This window comes from Brienomyrus brachyistius, chromosome 1 (assembly GCF_023856365.1).
Source record: "Brienomyrus brachyistius isolate T26 chromosome 1, BBRACH_0.4, whole genome shotgun sequence".
NCBI lineage: Eukaryota > Metazoa > Chordata > Actinopteri > Osteoglossiformes > Mormyridae > Brienomyrus > Brienomyrus brachyistius.
Window position 1 is genome coordinate 30,526,923 of NC_064533.1, and position 15,508 is coordinate 30,542,430.

The 15,508-nt window shown below is 43.9% G+C and overlaps 1 protein-coding gene across 2 annotated transcripts in view; it reads right to left on the bottom strand.

Moving 5' to 3' along the window:
• Positions 1 to 302: 302 nt before the first annotated feature.
• syn3 (synapsin III) overlaps positions 303 to 15,508 on the bottom strand; it is an 84,976-nt gene continuing 69,770 nt past the window's right edge. For both annotated transcript variants that reach the window (XM_049007703.1, XM_049007713.1), the window contains exons 10-14: positions 15,189 to 15,291; positions 5,640 to 5,771; positions 5,163 to 5,199; positions 4,242 to 4,404; positions 303 to 3,201 (exon numbers count right to left, since the gene is read on the bottom strand). In XM_049007703.1, the coding sequence (XP_048863660.1) occupies positions 3,072 to 3,201; positions 4,242 to 4,404; positions 5,163 to 5,199; positions 5,640 to 5,771; positions 15,189 to 15,291 (565 nt within the window). In that variant the 3' untranslated portion in view covers positions 303 to 3,071. The remainder of the gene's footprint in view (positions 3,202 to 4,241; positions 4,405 to 5,162; positions 5,200 to 5,639; positions 5,772 to 15,188; positions 15,292 to 15,508) is intronic.

Genomic DNA, 15,508 nt, shown 5'->3' on the forward strand with positions numbered 1-15,508 from the left:
TGGCAACTCCAATTAACCTCAGCATGTTTTTTGGAATGGGGGGGGGGGGGGGTGGCTGGAGTATCAAGAGGAAACCCCACAATAACACAGGGAGAACATGCAAATTCCACTCACAGAACCCTGGCAGAGACTCAAACTCTGCTCCAGGATGGATATTTTTGCACCTTTTTAAGTTTGACTGGGTATTTGTGTCCACAGACTGCTACATCACCTTGATGTAGAAAGTTAAAGCAAAAGTGACCTGGTGTTAATCCCAAAAAGTACAGTTCATAACCAAAAAAGCACATTTGTTCACGTTGTATTAAACAAGGTCTTTTTTAATCGTTTAACTCCAAAAACCGAACGGTCCATTTCACAGTTACACAGACAGGATGAATTACACATATTACACAGGAGCATCTGGACCAAGGCAGAAGAACAGAAGAGCAGAAGAGCGGAGAACCTGGGTCCATGTGCAACACGCCTATTTGTCTACATACTCATATACAGCAGTCCACTTCACTACTTCAAGAGAGGCAGATAATATACACAGCGGATTCAGATGAGTCTATGAGTGCGGTCGCAGGAAAACCAGCCATAAATCGCATGACAAAATCTGAAGGTGGAACCGTCACGGCACTATTAAAACCACATCTGCTACAACAGTCACTGAGGAAGGTTATTTTGATGGGAACGCTTGCAAATCATATGTCCCTTTGCCAGAGCAGAGCAAGCAGGGAATGAAATCTAGTACGGCCTGTGATTCGTGAATACCTGTATCTCACAGGGTGAAAATGAAGGATGTTTTAAAGAGCTACAGGCATTTCTGGCTGCCCTGTTCACTGTTGGCCTGGCAAGAACACAAATGCCGTACATGTGGTTCTTTATTTTTAATCAGAAAAAGTGTTTCATAAAGAGGAACACAAAAAATGTGGCTTTGATAATGTGATGAGACCGAAGATAATAGATTATGGCTGTGAGGTAGTATCTCAGGCAGTATGGTCCAAACTAGATTCCCCAATGGACAATTATGTCTCTCAATACACCATCTTCAGTTAAAAGAGAATGGACTTTGTTTACAGAAAAGCATAAATCCAGAACTTCTTAAAGGGACAGACACCGTGAAAATGCACCCCTTTGTAAAGCATTCATTTTCCATTTAATGCATAAAGATAAAGAGCACGCGTGGTTTTCTATGGTCCACCCTTATTGTAATGAGAAACAGACCGTGCAGTAACCCAATGGACATTCAGATCCAAAGCACCGAACATGTCCTCCACCAAATGAGTGATAAAATAAATTCGCGAACATGTCAGATTTTAAAGGTCTGTAATATTATGGCTTTTATAATGCATACAGAAGACTTAATTTCACTGTTTATGAAGAAATCTGTCCAGTTATCAGCTCAGCCCATAGTGAATTACAAAGACATGAAAGTGTCTCACTACTCCAGCATAAAATTTGGCCCTTCTTGACAAACACTGGCAAGTCAAACATCGATGCACATACAGAGACTGTTCATCAGAAGTCAAACCTCTTCTCAGAACCAACAACCAATACCCTGATTCAGTAATGGCCATTAAAACACAGAAAATCATGCGGTACACTCAATCCATGTCAACATTTCAGTCAAATTCAAAATAAATACTGGTTTTAAAAACATTGAATAAATTAGAGTAGATCAAAGAAATTAGTAACTTAAGAAGGTAAGGATTAAAATCTGCATGTTACATACAATTAATATTCAACATTCCCAAAAAAAGTTACAGGTAATAAATAAGTTAATAAATCAAACTATCAATACCATAAACAAGGTGAAACAAGGTGAGCACACTTAAGGTTCAGCACTCATAAGTGGAGACCGAACATTTGAAAACAACAATTTCAGAGGAAATGGCCCTTAACTGCCATGAGGGTGCATGCAGGAATTACAGAGGAAAGGCAGAATAGTCTTTATTATCCTGTCTGCTAAAACAGACAAGAATAATTACTAATTCCAGTGTGATTACCAGTGAAACCAGATCCCAGTTAAATAATGTTTGAAAATGCTGGCAAAATGTGCTTAAAGACAAACAAAGAAACAATTTCATCGGTCTGATTTGCCCATCTGCATGAATTCACCATCGGCACCCGCAGGAAATGTTTTTCTCATATTCATACTGTACACATACATACTCTCAGTAATGTATACAATCCAAAGGGACCAACTGCAAGGCATCTCCTGACTGATAAGCAGCAGGCAAGGTGGACGCTTCCCAAATTAAGGCTTCAAAGTAGCTGACAGCGGCGGAGGCCAAGCAGCAGGGCGAAGACCTCCTGGTTTTAGCTCCTCAGTGTTAACAGCTGTTCAACTTTTATGGCTCAAGAAATTTCTAGCAGAGACATAAATATCCAAACCGTAGAAAAACCCCTTTGGCGATTTATTTACAATGCAGCGCGCACAGTGTCGTTAATACCGTGTCTAATGATTGAGGGATTGAGCTGCGATGGAAGACTGCTCAAAGCCGAATTTCATAATATTCTAGCTTCGTACGTTTGGTTGCTATTCGCAAGTCAATTAACACAGAAATAGTCTTTTCTTTTCTGTCCTAGATGGTTCCGGATTGCAGTGACAGAAAGGAGCAGTGCTTCCAGTGTGGCTCCACTGGATCCCAAGCTAGTGGCTAAGCATGAATGAACCTGCAAATGTTATTAAAAATGAAAACAGAAAAAACTGCAGCAAATCTGGCTGTTAGCTGCACCATAATCAGTAAGGACATGGTAGGTAGATGTACTACTTTACTCCATGGAGAGAAAGAAGCCATCAGGAGTTAATTAGTTGACGTAGACCCTATATAGTGAACCGCTTGATAACACTTCCGATCTGTATTGCCGTGTATGTACACATTGCTGACCTTCATCAACTGCTGGAGTGAAATTTTAAGCCAGTACGACGTGTTGACTGGCATAACGATGACTTTGGGCGAAGAGTAAACGAAGGTAATTAAACGCAGATATACAAGCACCCTTCTTCCGAGCAGCGCCTCTCCGTGGAGACGATGAGGAGGAAGGGAAGTAGGTGAATCCTTGGGGATGGGCAGGGCGGCTAGCAGCTAGTCCGAGAAGAGGCTGGCGAAGGACTGCCTGAGGCTACGGATGCTTTCGGCCTTGGCCTCGTCCTCGCTGGTGTTGCCACGCAGGGTCTCAGTCGCGCCAAAGTCATTGGTCAGTGACCGGGACTTGCTGCAGAAATAACAAGACGAATTTCGCTCGACTGCAGCACAGTATGGATAAGCCAGGCTTTCAAAATCATGTGGGACATTTAGAAGCATGGCGGTTAGGACTGCGGGCCTAATGACCTAAGACTGGCTGAGTCACTTCCCTTCATAAACTGAACAACGGCTACATGAAAGGATGGAATTTGACACTTTAGGTAATAGCTACAGACAGCTGCAGGGGCTTTAACCTGAATAACATTGGCATGAAAAAATACAGTAACATCAATCAGACACAACTCATTACTTTATAGAGATTTCCAGAATTTGCATGGGGAATGCCCCACCATCTTAAGTGTCTCTAAAGATAAATGCTTTACAAACTTTATATTTTTTAACAAACTAAGATTTTGCAGAGCTTACATCAAAGTAGTGTTTCTCAGTCCAGGCCTCGGGGACCTGCAGATAGTCAGTTTTTTTGTTCCCTATCCGCTCCCAAAGGACCTATACCAGATATCTGGAGTTCTTTATTGGCTGGGAGATGAGAGGGAGTAAAATTGTGGACTGTCTGGTGGTCTTCAAGTACTGCGCTAAGAAACACTGCATTAGCATATACTTGTTTGGAATATGTGTTGTGTTTGGGAAGACCTGTCTCGTGCAAGTCCATGTTACTGGGAAGAAATCGTTAGAATGAATCAGTGAGGTTTCTGTAAGACCATTTCAGATAAGAGGATAAAGTTCATGGCTTCAGACTAAAGCTAATTACAATATCCCTGAAATAGCTTGAAATGTAATCATGCTTGATGGATTACTTACCAGCTTAAAATATTGCTTTAAACGCAGAACTAGAGGTCATGTTGCACTATTTATTAAGTAATTTGTTCATTATTTAATTTATTCACATAATTATATTGGCCTTTGGTTTTGTTGCTGATTAAACCATTACTGTGATTAAAGACATTGAGGTAAGGCTAATTTAGGAAGCCATTAAGGAATTATCTGAGGCTCTGCCGGACATTTCTGTAATTGTTTACACAGGCCTTGGTGACTTGGTGAAGCAGCACGTACTTGAGCTGAGGCAGCTGCCTCTGTGTGGCTGTGCCTCGGCTGGATGATGCTGGGAGAGGCCCAGGCTGGAAGGCCTGGTTCGGTGACGTGGAGGCAGAGCGGGCACGCTGCGGGGAGCCCTGGGCCGAGTGGCAGGGGGACGCCGAAGCCGAGCGCGGGCCACCTGTGCCAGCAGGAAGGGCAACAGCTATGTGACCTCAAAATAGCCGGCAACATTTACTGTACTTCTCTAGACAATGGCAAATGCATGACAGCAGTCTATCCAGGCTGTGCACATTCATACGAGCAAATACACCAATTTGTGAGACCATTTGTGGTAAACGTCCAGGTCAAAAACATAAATACTTTAACAGATACAAAGGCAGCACGCAGCAAGCACACTGCCACAGTGCTTGAATACACAATAAAATTACTAGCATAGGAATTATGTGGCCCCTGTATCCAGTTAATTCGTCCATCCACCCATTTTCCAAACCGCTTATCCTACTGGGTCGTGGGGGGTCCGGAGCCTATCCCGGAATCAATGGGCACGAGGCAGGGAACAACCCAGGATGGGGGGCCAGCCCATCACAGGGCACACTCACACATGCACACCTATGGGCAATTTAGCAACTCCAATTAGCCTCAGCATGTTTTTAGACTGTGCGGGGAAACCGGAGTACCCGGAGGAAACCCCATGACGACATGGGGAGAACATGCAAACTCCGCACACATGTGACCCAGGCGGAAACTCGAACCCGGGTCCCAGAGGTGTGAGGCAACAGTGCTAACCACTGCACCACCATGCCTCCCCCAGTTAATTCATGACTGATGAAAAAGTTTAATAACAGCAGGGTATATAGGGGAGTCCAGGTACACTGAGAATTGCAACTGACTCGGTTAAAACCCCAAAAGATGTATAAGGAAAGGGTTCTGACTCACCTTGGGCCCTCCTGGGCTGGGTCGTCTGGGGCTGCACCTGTTGTTGGAACAATCCTCATGTTCAATGAAATATCACTATGTTCACAGCACCACCAAAAATACTTATATTCTAGAAAAGGGGTTCCCAACCTCCTATTACAGAATTACTAAATAACTCCTCAGCATTTTTTTTCCAGATGTGGACATTTCAGGCCAGAACATAAAAAAAAAAACAGATAAGGATTTTGTTTCTACTAACCATTTCAGTATTTAGAGTCACGGTAACAGAGTACTCAACTGGTTGGTTGAAACAAAACCTTGATATAGATTTTTACTTTCTGAACCTGAAATGTCTAGCTCTGATTTTTTTTTTACATTTTAAAATTCATCTTGTTGTGTTAACATTCCAAATTCTGTTTTCCTCAATAAAAGCCTGTCGACCCCATGTACAAAAAAATAAGGTGACAATAAAGTAAAAATAAAATAAGACTGAATCACCTTGCCCATTGACATCTCAGGAGAGCAAGAGCCGTTCGGCAGGGCGGCCATCTTGGTCAGCACTAAGTCTGCGATCAGTTGTTTGTCTTCCTCCACATGCTCCCCTATCAACGGCATAGAGCTGTCCATCACCTGGGAAGAAGGAACAGATTCCCTCCCTCAATGGAAAAAGAGAGTAGCCTGGCCCGGTGAGCAAAATGATCTCGGAACAGATCACATCATTCCTCGATCGAGGCTTATCTAAGCTGTGCATGTTACTGCTAACACACCTTGATTTTACATGAGCGGGTCTAGTTCAGGGTGGCAGGGTAGCACAGTGGTTAGCGCTGGGTTTGATCCCTTAGGTCCTGGGTTTGATCCCTGGTTCTGGTATAGGACCTTTCTGTATGGAGTTTGTGTGCTCTCTCTCTGTTCATGTGTGTTTCTGCTGGGGCTCTGGTTTCGTCCAACAGTCCAAAAGTGTGCATGATAGGTTAATTGGCAACTCTAAGTTGGCCCTGTGAGTGATTGTGTTGGTTCCTGCCTGTTCCCAGGATAGGTTCCTGCAACCCCAGCTGGGCTTAAGCAGGGATGTATTTAGTTCACCTTTGACTTATAGTGGATAGAAACGATTATTTATAAGCTTTCGACAAATGGGCTCCTAGAACTTTTAATTCTTTTCTCCTACACATTCTTCTACAAACTTGTCCATAAACCAAAGACTGGAACAAGTCAGTCCTTGGTGAGTCCGAGTCAAGCCTCAAATCAATACACTACAAATCCGAGTCATTTGCCCTCAAGTCCAAGTTGATCGAGTTCAAGTCTCTCCATCGTTTTTGCTCAAGTCACAAGTCATCTAATCTGTGATTCGAGGTCTGAGTTGAGTTGCAAGTCAAGTAATCTGAGTCCCCACCTCTGCAATAATAACAGGATTAGCTGCAGTATGTTGGTGGCAGCTGCAAGGCAAGAAGACATCCTGCAGAGGGAGCCAGATAATTACAGTACACACACACATACTCACATGCATACAGTATGTAGGGTATACCTATCCTTATGGGGCCCACTCATTTACTTCTATGGGAAAAACGCTAACTATGACAACCTTGACCCCCACCCTGCCCTAACTATAACCATAAGTAACCAAGCAAAATATAAGTTTTTGAATTTTTAGTTTTTTCATAGCAGTCACAAATTTTTATAAAATAGAGTTTTCCCTTATGGAGATGGATATTTATCATGTTATGGGGACATTGTGTCCCCATAAGGATAGGTATACCCACTTGCACACACACACATATACACACACGCACACTATTTGTAATTTACCATTTCACCTGAGAGATACAATATCACCTGAGGAGAAACGTGCACAACACAGGGAAAGCAGACAGGCTGAACCCCCAACCTAGAGCTGTTCCTGTCACTGCACCACCATGATGCCCTATGTTTAAACACATGAAGACCAAAAATCTTTTTGGGTTTACTCTCTACGTTTTACAGGTTGTATGCACAACTGCCACCAGAGGGCACCATAAACCAAATTATGTGGTTATTTTAGTCCTACTGCTGGAAATAGACGTAGATATCCTTGCTATAACCCTAACCCTAATTATCTAATACAATTTAAGAAAACTTTCATTTGATACCGGCTACTAAAAAACAAATTCCTTCTTAAAATTTTTTTTTATACTTTTAAAGTCTTTGGGACGTCTAATTAAACTATTGTAACTATATATGTTGGCCTGTAGGCCCAGAAACAGAAATTTGGCCAAACTTGGATTCTTCATGACTAAAGAAATATACAAATAGCTGCTAAGTGTCTCGAGATGGAAAGAGCCAGTCATGAAAATTCACATTTTAAACGTCTGGGAAGACATGATAGCTGAGCCAGGAACAAACACACTTTGTTTATAGCAACATGTTAATGTAACATAACAAAGGAGACTTATCTTGGTTGTTTAAAATAAATTTTCCAAAAATACCATGAAGGACCTTGGAAAAGTAGTCAGACCTCTGTGCTATTTCATGTTGTGCTTGATCAAATTAAATTATAAGGGACACCCTGGCCAATTGGAATGGCAGTTGACCGTGACTCAACTTTGTTGACAGGGTTATGATTTAATTTTCGTTACAGGTGGGCGGAGTGAACATGTTCCCCAGGTGAGCTGGTTTCTGTAACCTGTTATCACTGTGTGTGAGTGTATACTGGGCTCACATCCTGTCGGGGGGCGTCATCTGCCTCATGCCATTAGAGGGCGCTGTGTAGTTCTCTGCTACAGGACCCAGAAGGTCTTTGGCAGAGTGATGCCACCATTGGACCCTTAGCAAGGCCCTTAATCCCAACTGCTCCAGTGATTGGCTGACCCTACTCTCTCACTTAAACATCACTTTAGAAAAATAAATGTAAATGTGCAGGAAACACAGAGGACGTGAGACCTCCTATGGGTGTGAAGAGCATGTAGAGCACCATGAGGCATCCAAGATAAAGTGAAACTGGCTTGCTGTGTCAGAGACCCTCAGAAGATGGAAAACCAGGTAGCTGCCTGTGTCGCCTAATGGGTTGAATGGTACAAAGTCTTTGACCATCTCAGTGATTAGATATAGGCAACTGCACCACATCACACAAGCATTGCGTAGGAAAGGATGCAGTCGGATTTCAGGGTGTAAATAAGGAACAAAAGAGAGCCTGCAGTCAACAACACAAAGGACTCTGTGTAAGACTGGCCTGTAAAGGAGGCAGCAACAGAGGAGGCACCTGTCAAAGTGAAGCCGGGAGATCCACAAAAGGCATGAGAGGATGCCAGCTACGGTGTGGGAGAAGATGTTGTGGTCAGATAACACACAGGAGATTGTGGGCAACAATTGAAAGCTCTATGTAAGGTACAAAGCTGACATATGCCAGAAGAAACTCTTCTCTGGAATGTGGCGACGTGTTTCTCTAGGGATGCCAGTCGTCAGCAGGGACTAAGCATCTTGTTAGGGCTGAAAGACCAGAATATAGACTGAAGTGAAAAGGAATTCAGGGCTAGTCTAGTCTACATCTGTTAGAAAGTGTAACTGTCATGTACCTTTAGAAATTGTATCAGGGCACTGATGTACTGGGTCAAAGCAACATTGGAGAGATAGAAAAAAAATGGCAGTTCTTCAGCGGCCCTGTCAATAATCCACTATCAATCTCACTGAAAACACGTGACACGATTGGATGGGGTTCAGAAGCACCATCCATGCAACTTGAAAGATGTGAAAAACATCCAACAAGAGAAGAATGAGCAAAAAACAGTCTGAGCCTGTGTGCAAAACTGGAAGATATCTGGTCCCTGTTATTGGTTCAAAGGGATGTTTTCCTAACATGTAGCGTTTCAATGCCTCTGCGAGTTTCCATCTTCCAACTCATTATGGCGAGTCTGAAGTCTGCTTCAGGCAGCATTGGGAACAAGGCTTGGGGACACCCTGGAACGGATGCTAGTGCATCACAGGGCAAATGCACAGACAGTCATGCGCTTCAGGAAATTTAGACCAACTAGCCTTTACACTATGGGAGGTAACTTCTAAGACTGAGGGAAACACACAAATTCCAAAGGAACAGAGTGGATGAGAAATTCAAACCCTCAGCCCTGGAGATATGAAGCAAGTGCTACCAACTGAGACCCCCATCTATTTAAACTCACGGAAATATTTGTTAACATTAAAGTTGTTAGAGGGGGCGGCATGGTGGTGCAGTGATTAGCACTGTTGCCTCACACCACTGGGACCCGGGTTCGAGTCTCCGCCTGGGTTACATGTGTGCGGAGTTTGCATGTTCTCCCCATGTCGTCGTGGGGTTTCCTCCGAGTACTCCGATTTCCCCCTTCAGTCCAAAAACATGCTGAGGCTAATTGGAGTTGCTAAATTGCCTGTAGGTGTGCATGTGTGAGTGAATGGTGCGTGAGTGTGCCCTGCGATGGGCTGGCCCACCATCCTGGGTTGATCCCTGCCTCGTGCCCATTGCTTCCGGGATAGGCTCCGGACCCCCCGCAACCCAGTAGGATAAGCGGTTTGGAAAATGGATGGATGGATGGAAAGTTGTTAGAAATTTTCCAAAAATAAAGCTTGGGAAAAAAACTGTTATTTGCATAAATTTTGAGATGGCTAAGATACATTAGCAAGAAACTATATTACATTACAGGCAAGTTCAAACAGTGATCATATGCAGCTGACAGAAGCCACTTTAGACACATGTCAAGACCAGCTAAATTCCTAACAATTTCATAGGAAAAAAAACCTATTTCATTTTCTGTAGGCAAAAGAGAAGGTTGTTTGTTGTCAGCTTATATTAAAAATGAGCAATTAAAGAACTGGGCTCAAATCCCAGCTGGATGCCTGCTGTGAGAGTCTTGTGAGGCGTCCTTGAATATATCCAATATCCAGTCCCTCTAAACCTGGCTGCGCTAATCTGGGCGCCACATATAAACCGGCAGATGGACAAATACAATAGACCCCGAGGTCTCATATACACAGATATGGAGTCACACACACTCACACTCAAGTGTAATTTTACAGTAAACAATCACATCCACACAGCATCTTAGAACAAGGAGCCAGGACCTGCCTACCCACGGGAAATGCACAAGAATACGAAGAGAATGCCAATGAACTCAAACCCCCAACCCTGTGAGTAATATATATTTTTGGGGAGTGCATATCATGTTATAAACAAAACACCAATCTCCTGGAAAATCTTGGATAAAGAAAAACAGCAATATCAAAGCCAGTACATTTGATGAGAAAAAATAAATGTTATTGTTGAAGGACATTTCCTCCCATCAGAAATAAGCGGGTATATTCTTAGGCTACGAAGATCCTACAGGGTATCTGAGCACTCTATGAAAACACTCTCATTACATCAGAACTCTTGAAAAGGCTTTTTCCATGTTTTCCAGAAAGTACCCCCCCAGCTCCATTCTATACTTTTGCATCTATGCTTCATCTATAAATGCACAGACAGTCCACTATGAGAAGAGTCTCTCAACGGTTGCCTTCTTCCACTAAGAACAGGCCTTGGATTATAAAAATCCACTGCTGTGTTGGTTTGAATTCCCACAATGCAATGGGAGGCCCACAGCAGTCAGCAGTTCTGAGACAGTGCAGCTTGGCTGTAGCCAGAGCCTGGGCTGGCAGCAGAAGGCACAGCCCTTCTCTAGATGAAGGCTTATCTTAGTCGCAGTGCCTGCAGACTCTATGATGGAAGGAGAGCGATCCCTGGTCCGCCCGACTTATTTAGGGCTTATGTATACTAGCTATATAGCTATGTTGGGGTTCTCTTTCTGCCCCTAACACCGTGCCTTTGGCACTTTGCTCAGAAACCAGGGTTAAACACACACAGTTGGTGTCTCCATAGGTCTCCAAGTTGTCTAAGGGGTCTGAATTGGACTGAATTTCCCCCCAGTTACCTGCATTATAATTAATCCAGTTTTGCATTAATGCTCATTGCCATCCATCCATCCATCCATTTTCCAAACCGCTCATCCTACTGGGTCACTGGGGTCCGGAGCCTATCCCGGGAGCAATGGGCACGAGGCACGATGCACTCCTATGGGCAATTTAGCAACTCCAATTAGCCTCAGCATGTTTTTGGACTGTGGGGGGAAACCGGAGTACCCGGAGGAAACCCCACGACGACATGGAGAGAACATGCAAACTCCGCACACATGTGACCCAGGCGGAGACTCGAACCCGGGTCCCAGAGGTGTGAGGCAACAGTGCTAACCACTGCACCACCATGCCGCCCCCTGCTCATTGCCAATACACATTTAAATTTTCTTGCATTCATATGAGGAATGCACATTTTTCTTTCACCCAGTATTGTACTTTCTTAAGCATATTGCTCAGCTAAAGAAAACAGATCTAGCAATACATATTTTTATTTAATGGTTGTGGAATTTCTGTGTTTACTTAGCAAGGGAATGACGACATCGTCCCCCTCAGTAATGAGGCACAATGACGTGGGGGAGTGAGAGATTCCTGGTGCCTTTTCTCATGTTGTCGTTGCTGTCATCAGGCATTCCGGAAGGCTGATTCACTCCCGTTTGGGGCTCCTGCCTGTTGTCAGGGAGGAATGCATCGTGTCACTGTTTCCCAGAAGAGCAGCGATTTCCTGAGCACGTTGATTGTTATGATGTCTAAGCTGAAGACACGCTCTTTGTGAGACATGCACACGCAGGTTCAGGCATTCTGAGTGCCAGAGAAACACCAGACTTCATCCACAGGACCTAAACATCAAATAAATAATAATGCAAATCAAGCTCCATGGTTCCAATTCATGGATTTTTTTTCCAAATAAACAAAAAAGACCTACGTTTTTCCAAATGATAATTAAGAAACGCTGACTATTTTTTAAAGCATGCCCTAATTTTTATTCGAATTGTGAAGACAAATAAAAAAATAATTCAGAAGTAATGTAGACCACCTTTTTTTCACCCAAATATGTATTTTAAAAATATGTGTTGTGTCTGTGATGTTATCTGACGCATTTCAGCGAAAATTTAAAGGTAATGAAAATAGAATTAAATCATGTATTGCCAGACTCTGTTTTCTTATGCTTAAGAATATGGATATAAAAAAATTAAGTTTGTATAGGCAATAATTTCAAGGCTGGACTAATTATGATGTAAGCCCTAGTGATAACTGGGGGGAAATTCAGTCCGATGTTTTACATCTATATGTCAGACCCCTTGAATTACTTGCCTGTCCCTTAAATTCACAGGCCATCATGTGACCTGTGCATGTCCTCATTTGTTTGTTCTCATAGTATAAACTATTACAACCGCATGTGAAGCAGCATGAAGGGTTGTACAGTAAACATGCTGGGGGGATGCAGCCCCTGCTGTGCTTTAGGGTGGGTAGGGGGTGTAGCTGAGGCTGCCTCACCGTGGCCGCGCCCAAAGGAGAGCAGCGCACTACACAGGCAGCTGTAACTGCGGGAGCTTCCCCTGCTGTCTCTCTGCCTTCCCCCTCCCCCCTCAGGGCGCTCCGGCCATGCTGCAGGAGACGGGCAGGCCGGCGGTGACATCACAGGCACGAGGGCCAGCAGGCATCTGGCCTCCATCTCACGGGGAGGAGAGGGGGGAGCAGGAGGCGCGCGCCGCCAGGCCCGTGCCCTCCGTTTGCCGCCTGCCCTACGGCCGCTTCGGATCCCCAGCTCCACGCCGTATATGGGCATGAGCGTGCGGGAAGGAAAGGAAATGGCGAGCGGAAGATTCCGGTCGCTTGTGGAGGAGAGACGCACCGCGACAGGTGCGAGAAGAAGAAGCGTCAAACTGGATCCGCCGTAATGTATAAACCACAGCACATAGATACAAGTACAATCCACAGCAAATGCATACAAGTATAAAACCACAGCACATAGATACAAGTATAATCCACAGCACATAGATACAAGTACAATCCACAGCACATAGATACAAGTACAATCCACAGCACGTAAATATAAGTATAAAACCACAGCACTGCTTAATAAATGTAATGAACCCATTACTGCCCATAAGTACAGATACTCCTCATATTTTGAGGGGTTTAGGGCCAAGAAACAGGTCATAAGTCAGATTGGCCATAAGTTAAAAGTTACAAAGTATGCATGTAGCGTGTTACCTGACTCGCTCGTATGTTACTTTGGCTACAAGCATCTGCTAAATGAATAAAATATAACTGTAAGCAGCACGTGCTGCAGCCAAAACCTTCGTCTTTCCTCTGGCTTGTCATTCCCTAAGCAATAGTACAGTATCAAACAATCACTATGGACACTTTTGTTTGTTTATGTCTCCCAACACCCAAACACTGAATGGCGTAGACAAAGCTGCCAGATATTGTTTTGTCTGCTGTGGCAGCAGGAGTAGCCATGTTATCATACCGCACACCAAGCAGCTGACAACAGACCTAACAATGGACCCGGATGGTAAATAATATTGCTTTTGAAGGTAAATACTTCGGTTAGTGGGATGATCATCGTAACTGTTGTATGCCGAGGACCTGCAAGTACAGAGGCTGTTGGGATTGGACAGTCGTCAGTTTTCATGCATTTTTTTCTGTGTCTGTAGAGGCTGCATATTCCCCCTGCATCATGTGACCTTCCTTTGAGGACAGCAATCTCCTTCAAGAGTCCAAGGACAAGCAGTTAGGCTAAGCTGTGTCTCTAAATTGCCCATAATACGCCTGTGTGGACTGGCATCCTTTCCAAGGTGTCCTTTGTTTCCTTCGGATTGGCACCATGCCTATAGTACCTTCAGCCATGTACTATATAAGCAAGACGGATGCTTACTGACGCAAACAAACAGTAGAACGGGTTATCTCTGCTTTTTTTCCACTATCAGGCCTTAATGGACTATTGCTATTCCACAGAAAGCTGGTTGTTGTAAGTGTTCCTGCTGGCTGCTCAAACATGCCTTTCTGGGGTAACACAGTAAATGAAATCTCAGTCTGGCCCAAACTTCACCACTATAAACAAAATGTCTGAGTTGCTGCCTCAGGTTAAATGCTGTTCCCATGCTAACGTTCTGTGACATGCTGGCAGTTTAATGCAGCCCTATCTGACCGCACCCATGTCGATGGAGATGATTGCTCTGTAGAAACTGTGCCAAGAATCAGAAGGTTGGCTGGATCAATCGGTGTGTGACAGAACATAAACTATTACTCTTCCAAGTAATGCTTCATGTTTAAACTATTTAGAGTTCCTCTTACTTTGAAAAACTTCACAACACTGAGCAAACGTGATAAGTTAAACTGGGGGATTACAGAAGTGTTAATCATCCTATTTTACCAGGATAAATAATAGTGGACTGCTGTTGCATGACCACTTGCATCTCATTGTTAGCTGATTGTCTCTCCCCAACCGTACTAAACATTTCCAGTTAAATAATAAAAATACAGAAAAATTTAAAGACTCGCAAATGTCGTCAGATCCATTCAAGCGACACAACGCTTCAACCCTCATCTTGATGTCCTGCTTGGGGGGGGGGGGGGGGGGGGGGTTTACAACCATGCTACAGTGGACAGGAACGAGATACAGGTTTGCACAAATATCACAGTGCACACATGTTCTGTGAGTTTTCCACACAGCCTTATTATTAATGCTACTGTATCACGTGACGAAAAGAGAACTATTCCCCTGCTTCTTGGCTGAATGGATAGATAGAGTAGGCTTGGCTGATGTGACTGATGTGATAGCACTTTGGCTCTACAGTGCAACCGCACACCTCTTGGCTGCTCCGGGTTTCATTTTCACCCTCAGCTCCTGTGTCTGTTATCTACTGTGTCTGGAATTTGTATGTTCTTGCCATAATTGTGCAGAGTTTCCTCCTGCAGTCCTGAAACATGCGAATAGGGCTACTACTGTCTCTAAGCTGCCCTTGGTGTGCCCTGTGACGGGCTGGCATCCTTTGCCTTGTGCTTCCTGAGGTTGCATAAGCAGCTATGGAAGAGAGATGGATGCCAAGATTGATGGCCCTTGATAAATATGTCTAGATTAGTTCATGTCTTCCTGTGACTGAAGTTTTAATGTTCACCCAGTACCGACAGCCCTCCAAGGGAAGCACTGACCTCAATGATGTAATCACTGCCGTCTTTCCCATGCACGGCCTTCACAGCACAGATGTCCAAGCCGCCAAACATCTCCGAGCAGGCATCCACCCATAGACGGTACCTGCCGCGGTGGCAAACACAAGCACCATAAAGAATATATCTTACTAGGATCACTTATTTCCCCAAACAGAAGTACAATCCATCTTTCACATTAGCAGGGAAGCGAAGCAGCCTTTCCCTTTCTGTAAGGAAGGCTCCCAGGTTCATTAAGGGTGTAAAATGATTCAAGTTTAGCACTTGCTTGTGTTGTGTTTTAAAGAGTTAAAAAATATTCATGA